Here is a 9,041-nt window from a genome sequence, read left to right on the forward strand (position 1 = left end):
GCCCCGACACGCTCTCTTATGTTTCAATTGATTAGAACCCAATTTGGACCCACGATGTCTTGATTCTATACCCCCCCCCAAAAAAAAGCTTATATAAACCCGCCAACACCCTCACCATCTACGTACCGCAAGAGACTAGCTAGTCCTACATAAGTCTCATTCTTGCAATCTAAAGAAAAAAAGAATCTTACTCCAACCAAGAAAAAAAAAAAACTTTCGGGTGCGGAAGAATGTCGGGGGTTTGGGTGTTCAAGAATGGAGTGTACCGTTTGGTCGAGAACCCGCAGGCAGAGGGTTTGGATGGGAGGCAGGCGAGCCCCCGTAGGAAGGTGTTAGTGCACTTGCCGAGCGGGGAGGAGATATCTTCCTACTCGTCGCTGGAGCAAATCTTGAGGGGATTGGGATGGGAGAGGTACCACGGCCGGGGAGATGCCGACCTCATACGGTTCCACAAGCACAACTCCATCGACCTCATCTCTCTCCCCCGCGACTTCTCCAAGTTCAGCTCCGTCCACATGTACGACATTGTCATCAAGAACCCCAACATCTTCCACGTCCAAGACCGCTCTTGATCCGTTGGTCCCGAGCCCCTCTTCGAGTTGGTCTCATGCTATGATTATCATGTGTCTTAGACGTTTCTCTTTCCACGCTCATATGTATTTTCTCTTTTCAAACTCTCAAGTCTTTCCTTCAGTCCATTCGTGTGTGCTTGGGTGCAGGGTTTCCAGTGAGATTTGTTCTCCATGTATTGTCCTTTGTTACTTTGCTTCTTCTCTGAATAATATTGTGAGTGATAGTGCCTATACATACTCTTCTTTTTTTTTTTTTTGGTCTCATTCTACAAAATTTTCTAGCTCACTATACACTTGCATGCAAAAAGCTGATGATGTCCTCTTCCCAAATAATATTCGTCTTCACGAAAGTAAAGAAAGCCCCGAATCTTAATCATGGAGTCTCCACGTACTCTCGCGGTACCATTAGATTAAAAGCTAAGGCTGGGAAAATCAATTGTTGTCTTATTGTAGAAATACAGCAAATTAGTACCCAAAACAAGCAAAACAAGAAAATGCAAAGCGACGAAAAAAGAAAGAATGTGGGACATGACTTGACTGCCAAATCTAGCACGAAGCAAGATTCATGGGAAAAGTAGTAGTTTGTCTGCACGTGTGAAAACGTGAAACCTTTGTCCTGAAAATCGCTTCTTTCTTTCTTTCTTTCTTTCCGAACACATCACTTTCTGTAACAAGCTTCCACTGCGAGGGGATCTTCTATCACCCTTCTTCCTTCAAAACGTGCGATTCATGATGCATAGTAAAACAGGTGCTGCACAGGATCATTTCATTGATGATGAGGTAAACAGTACTAATACCAACGTACAGCTCACTAGAAATACAAACGCTAAGGCATGATCTGAATGTTTATCTATTCAAGAGCATGGCAGACGCTCCATATAATATGCTTCTTGCACTTTCATGTTGTTGTGTATTTACTTTGCATTAATTGCAGTACAAATAGGCGGGAATTGAGGAAATAAATGGGATGGCTACATGCACGTACTTAATGAAGTGTTACAATCAAGGATTGAAGAATTATCACACGAATCGTCCGAACATTATTTGTACATCAGACTTAGCCTTGTGATCGCTAGAGATCCTTATTGAGAGAAAGCCAGCATGTCACAGATTCTAGGGTTCTTGTTCTTGATATTCTCCGAAGTGGGATGAGACTCCTCATTTTTCGGTCAAACGTAGGATCTCAAGACATAGGTACAAATAGCGTGTGATAGAATAACTAAATATAAAGTCATGCCTTCATCTAACAACTTAAACTTTTAAAACAATTAACAACTTGGTATCACGACTTTATATTTAATTATTCAATCACTCTCCCTTACACTTAGATGATCATTTTGCCAAGTATTGTGGCGTCCCACACCGCGTACACCTCATTAGGAAGGCTTTCCAAAACCTCGCTCTCTTTTTTTAATTAATCTTTTTTCTTAATCAGAGTAACTAGCATATGCGAAAGCTTTAATAAAAAACAATTAAGCAGGGCGGCCATACGGGCACAAGTGCATATCAAACAAAAACATTCAATCGATAGGCACTCCTAATCAAAGGGTATGGCCTTTCATGATTTCACTAATCAGATATCACACACCTCAAACAACAACAGTCTTATTCATAACTCGTTTATTTCAACCTCACCATCCACTCTTTGTTACATGTTTATATAGCTATTCACTTTATTTTCAACATTTACATGGGAGGAGTACAATAGAGAGCAATCTACTCCGGATTTACAGCATCATCATACACAGCCTCCAAGACTCCAACCATCTTGGGCTAGCTCATCTGGAAAATGATTAATTGACGGGAGTAAGCTGAAGCTCCTCCGCAAGTAAGATTCCTAAGCCAAATGACTAGACCATCCATAGAATCGCAGGATTGCAAACAAAGTTCCCACGACATAATCCAAGGTATCCAAAAAGGATAGAATCTCGTAGTCAAATCAGAATCCAATGATAGAATCAATTATAATCCAATGATAAACTAAATCAGAGTCATAAATACCATAAATCGAGATCTATTGAACAAGAATCTAGGATACTCAATGATAGAATTTCAGATTTTCAGAATATCCAAATCAGGCTATCATAGCCATAACATATCGGCAAATAATGCTCACAATAGCAAAACCATAGACGATATAGTAATAAGGACTAGAAATCTACTTGCATCAACTAAGTAAGAAATCAAATAGACGGATGTATGAACGAGTGACCGAACGGCTAGACGAATCGCCGGATGGCCAAAGGTGGTCACGGCTTGAGGTGGCGCAACTAAGGTGGCGCGCGGCTAGGCGGTCGCGGCTTGGGCGACGGCAATGAACGGCCGAGCGGCGCATGGCCAGCGGCGAACGACGATGATGGTCGCAAGCTAAGGCAATCGGACGGCCAGCATAATTCCGGCAAAGCAATGACAGATTTTCCGATTAATGCTGCTTAATAAACTGACGGCGGTTTCTATTTATAATGGTTCAGCCAGTAGCTTATAGCAATTTACGATTTGTCGTGCTTGTCGTGTCAGCAAGTTGGTCCGCTCATAGCTAAACCAGAACGTGACACATGCACGTGTGCATGACATGTATCTAGTCGCTTCATGTTGCGGTGGCACGTGGCAGCCATGTGTCCAAGTTGGCGCCGCTCATGACACATGGCCCTCTGCATGTCCACATGCGGCCCAACCCAAATTCGGTCTCCGGGTGTTTCAACTTCATACATACTTGACCCGATGGGACCTAATTCCAATATATCATGTTCCTAAAAACAACATCGCGTCCATAATAAATCAATAAAAACACCCGGGAGTTCGGATAAAAATATCCTCATTACTTAATCCAATGATCCGAACTCATTATTTTCTAATTCACCATTTAAGCAGGTGGAGGTTTTCGGGTCATCATAGTCCTTCCCACCTTAGAAAATTTCATCCTCGAAATTTCAATCTTATTCCTCCTAAATGAGGACATCCTTATGGTGAATTTCTTTTCACTCAATCATGTGGCTATGCTTCTCTGCGTATTCTTATCCCCATTGCCACATCTTGCTATCTTAATCTATAAACAGTGTCATCATTGACCTCAATCAATTTGGCAACAACCATTCAATTCTTTTATATATTTTAGTCATATACTTTCCAATTCCACCCTTAATTCCACGATCCGCCAATTCATATGGCTTTAATCACTTTCATAACCCGCCAATTCAAATGGCGTCAATATTCAATAGGGGACTTACCCGCGCCCTATATCTCATAACATCCAGGCATGCATAATCCTCTGCCAATCATGATGCCGGTTCCATATGCCAAGCCGTTGTTCTATTGGTTACAGTGAAAAATATCATCATTTCACAATCAAATAATACATCCCTCGAGTACGGGATCTTGTCCGGCAAAAACCTTGAAGGCATTACTACTACATTCCTCGAGTACATGATCTTCTCCGACAAAAACGTCGGAGGCATCACAAGAGACTTTCACTAATCACCACCAGGCATATCAAACATTTCTTGCCAATGGCATCTCAACTTTCGGTTACCATGCTTTATTCCAAGTTTCAATGCCATGTTTATAGTTTCAATTTTAGACTTTTCGTACTTCATTTCAAAATCAATGCAAAACATAAAAAACAATGCAACCTAGCTTTCGAAAGTCATTTCATTTTATAAGCGTAAAACACTTTCTAAATTCGAAAGCATTTCAATCCAAAATTGAGAACGTTCTGAAATCTGAAAACACTTTGGGTTTTAAAAGCTTAAAAATCAACTAAGATTTTCATAATAGTTTCGATATATAATCGAGAATGATATCGGATCTAGCACAATACTTAGACCACTCTTTTAATAGACCACTTGGTTCATACCTGTCCCCCCGCCATCTGCTTCGCAATGACAAGCGTAATAGCCCATTATACGTGTCTTATTTCTGCCTCGATGTACACTCCCGAGCTGGACAAACAGATCGGGTTGCTACGGTTCATCTTGTCCCCCAGCCACTTGGTTACGAGATAACAACAAGAGCCGCCCATTATACGAGTCTTATCTCTGTCTCGACATACATTCCCGAGTTGGTTCCAAGTCGGGTTGCACTGTTTATCCCCAAGTTATACACATATAGAGTAAATCCCGTTTCCACATGTCCCATACAATGCTTCCGCAGTTTGTAAGTATCTCGCTAGCTCGTCCCATATCAAGGCGACGATTTTCAAATCCGATATAAAAACAATAACCATGGATGCATTTTTTCAAACTCAATGATTTTTTATGTAATTAAATCCGTGCAATGCATGTTATCCAATTTTTAAACCGGACATCTCAAGAATCCATCTCTTAAGCCTAACTATATCCATTGAGTACTCATCTCACATCAAAGATCAACAGATTAGATTCATCTATGTCACTTGATCACTTTCATATCAACCATGTTCCTTATCATTCAATATTAATCTCTAAATTCCATCAAACATCTAACATAGATTCAAGCCTATAATCCATAAAATCAATTGCCTTATTCCAAATCCTCCTCAATCACGTATTGAGAACTACTCATCAATTTCAGCAATTCAAACTTAAAAGTAAATCTCAATAACTTCACTAGAGACAAACAATTGCCGTTAGAATCTATAGTCCAATCCAGTTGATCATCTTGCTATATCCATAAATAATCACGATAATCATCAAACTTAGGTAGTAATCAACATAATCTCATAAGTAACACATGCTACTTGCCCTAACAAATACAATCACATGAACTCGTAATTTTATACACGTGCGTATCTATCAAATACTTCAACTAGCGCACCTTATCACTCCATGTTTTGGCTCTGATACCAAAAGAGGATATAGTGTCTCATACCGTGTACACCTCATCGAGAAGGCTTTCCAAAACCTTACTATCTTTCTTTAATTAATCTTTTTCCTTAATCAAAGTAACTGGCACATGCGGAAGCTCTAATAAAAAAAAATTAAGCGGGGTGGACATACGAGCACAAGTGTATGTCAAACAAAACATTCAATCGGCAGTCATGCCTAATCAAATGGTATGGTCTTTCATGATTTCACTAATTAGATATCACACACCTCAAATAATAGCAGTCTTATTCATATCTGTTTTATTTCAAACTCACCATCCACTCCTTGTTACATATTTATATAGCTATTCACTTTATATACAACATTTACATGAGAGGAGTACAACCGAGGGTAATCTACTTTGGATTTCCAGTATCATCATCCATAGCCTCCTGTACTCCAACCATCCTTGGCTAGCTCATCCGAAAAATGATTAATCGATCGGAGTAAGCCGAAGCTCCTCCACAAGTAGGATTTCTAAGCCAAATGACTAGACCATCCATAGAATCATAGGATTGCAAATAAAGTCCCCACGAAAGAATCCAAGGTATCCAAAAAGGATAGAATCTCATAGTCAAGCCGGAATCCAAGGATAAAATCAATTAGAATACAAGGATAAACTCAATCAGAGTTATAAGTACCACAAATCAAGATCTACCGGACCAAAATCTAGGACACTTAATGATAGAATTTCAAATTCTTAGAATATCCAAATCAAGGCTATCACAGTTATAAGAGATCGGCAAACAATGCTCATAATAGCAAAACCATAGGCGATATAGTAATAAGGACTAGAAATCTACTTGCCTCGACTAAGCGAGAAATCAAACAGACAAATAGATGAATGAGTGAATGAACATCCGGACAAATCGCCGGACGGCCAAAGGCGATCATGGCTTAAGGTGGCACACGGCTAGGCGGTCGCGGCTTTGGCGACGGCGATGAATTGCCGAGCAGCGCACGGCCGGCGGCGAACGGCAACAACGGTCGTAGGCTAGGGCGGTCGGACAGCCAGCAGTTTCGGTGGAGCAACGACAGATTTTTCGATTAAAGTTTCTGAATAAACTAACGTCGGTTTCTATTTATAATTGTTCAGTCAACTTGCGATCCGCAGCTAATAGTAGCTTATGATTTGTCATGCTTGTCGTGTCGGCGGGTTGATTTGCTTGTAGCTGAACCGAAACGTGACACGTGTCACTTGTTTGTTACACATGTCACGTGCGCATGACACGTGTCCGGATGCCTCATGTGCTGTGACATGTGGCAGCCACGTGTCCAAGTCGGCCGCGCGCATGACACATGGCCCTTTGCGTGTCCACGTGCGGCCTAGTCCAAATTCAATCTCCGGGTGTTCCAATTTCGTACACACTTGATCCAATGGGACCTAATTTTAATATATCATGCCCCTAAAAACAACATCGGGTCCATAATAAATTTTTAAAAATACTCGAGAGCTCGGAAAAAAAAAATCCTCATTACTTAATCCAGTAATCCGAACTCATTATTTTACAATTCACCATTTAAGCGGGTGGAGGTTTTCGGATCATCACACATATCAATTAAGATATACGCACAATCTTGGGAGATTCGGAGAATCAATAGGATTATCAAAATAACTCTAACATAGGAAATTAATATAGAGAAATCCTCATTTTTTATGATGTCCCTCTCAAACTCAAGATGAATAAGTGAGCTTGAGTTTGAAATCAAGTGTAACAACGCCACAATAATTTGTACATCCATGAAAATAGCGCTCAACATCGGGCTTGGTGGATCCACGGTGAGGCAACGCATGAGACGATGTCTAGTGGTTGTACATGGCGAAATAGCCAGATCTAAGGGCCGCGACTCTAATGGTGGTATTGTCTGTGCGAAACAATGCGCAAAGGTCGAAAATCGGAGGGGAAACAACAAGCGACCGATACGGCTGGCTTGTGAAATAGTAATTGAGCGATGTGACATATACGATCGACGTCATAGCATTAAGCAACCTATACGGATGGCTTAGAAAAATAATTATTGAGTGATGCGGCCTGTGTGGCTGGCATCTAAAGAAAACCACATCCGTGAAAAAGGCTCAACTTGGCGATGCGTCGCCGATATAGTAACATGACCACCATATGCTTATTCGGATAGGAATGAGGCGCTCGATGAGCACAATCAAGCGGTGGGATGGACTTATTTTGCACCCAGTGCATTAGGGTTGTCTCAAGAAAGAAGGCTATGATACCAAAGGAGATATTTTGTAAGACCACATCCAACTGTTCTAAAAGGTTAAGCTGTTAGATGAAAGCGCGACTTTATATTTAATTATTCTATTAGCGTTGACTCGATCTCTTCCAGTGAACCACCCGTCCTCCGGCATCCGAGTTATGTCAATGATGAACAAGTAGTTCAAAGCTGGAAAACCTTGCTACGTTTCGTTTAAGAAATAGATGATCGTCTCTTTAGAAGTAGATGTTCCTGTAAGAAGACTGCTGAAGGGACTTGTGTATTCCATTTAGCCTAAACTATAAGCAAAAGGGATAACAGGGTATGCAAGGAAAGAATAGGTTCGTTCACCATTAAGGATTTTCTTATTTGTACTCAGTAGTTAAAATCATCGCTAGTTTTTTTTTTTTTGGTTGATAAATCATCGCTAGTTGGACTATGTATATATCATCACAAAAAAACTTATATTTTGCTGATTTTAGTGTCCTCGATGCATAAAAACAAATTTCTAGTGTGTACAATGACACATGATACTAATTAAATGGTAATTGATCCATCATTGGGGCAACCAATATTCTCAAGTTATTACTCTTTTGCATTATCGAAAGCGAGGGTCAACGACTACTCTCATGACTTCGCAATGGTGAACCACCAATGAAAGCTAATGGATTACTATGTGGTTACAAACGGCTACTCATTTAAATATATTATTGTCGCTTAGCACAGACTTTCCCAATCCCATACTAATCACAACTTGGGTTTTTGTTTTACACAATTTTAAACGTGCAATTTAATTCATTTCGAACCTTTCACTATTAGTTACGGGGCGATTGGATATCCGAGTAAAATGTGGGAGCACATTTTACTTCTGGGATGACTTCGAAGGACTTGATTATGCTTGAATAATCTAACGCAATTTCGCTATAATTTTTTTTATTTAAAAGATGTCTTGCAAGCAATGTTTGTCAATTCTAATCCTTAACCACTAACATGTGATGAATTGCGGGTGCGCAAGCAAATAATTTGCCACTCAATAATCGAAGTGAGAAAGATATTACTGGAGGAGATAGAAGAACCTTGATGCGCCGAGCAAATCAAAAGCAAAACTCCATTATCGTTCGATGCAAGGAATACTCAGCAAAGATGTTAACCAAAAGTCAAACAATGATGCGATGTATGCATATTTGCACATATCTTCCTTTCTCATGAAACGGGATGTATCTTTATTTTGAGGAGACAACTTTTTTTGTTTTTTCACATGTACCACAACATCAGAATCTTATTTTAGATGTAGGGTTTGGGGGCAAACTGAGTGTCGGGCATAATGACATTGTAGATGTAGGGTTTGGGGCAGACCAAGTGTCGGGAGGTCCAACCGTTTGCTTTAAGAGGAAATCATTTTCCCTCAACTACCAAA

General features: G+C 40.2%; 1 protein-coding gene across 1 annotated transcript; it reads left to right on the forward strand.

Moving 5' to 3' along the window:
- Positions 1–230: 230 nt before the first annotated feature.
- On the forward strand, positions 231–764 carry LOC115751023 (flowering-promoting factor 1-like). The gene has a single exon (XM_030688696.1). It carries the CDS (start codon positions 231–233, stop codon positions 570–572), a length of 342 nt encoding a protein of 113 aa, XP_030544556.1. The 3' UTR covers positions 573–764.
- The last annotated feature ends 8,277 nt before the right edge of the window (positions 765–9,041 follow it).

Source organism: Rhodamnia argentea, chromosome 4 (genome assembly GCF_020921035.1).
Source record: "Rhodamnia argentea isolate NSW1041297 chromosome 4, ASM2092103v1, whole genome shotgun sequence".
Taxonomy (NCBI): Eukaryota; Viridiplantae; Streptophyta; class Magnoliopsida; order Myrtales; family Myrtaceae; genus Rhodamnia; species Rhodamnia argentea.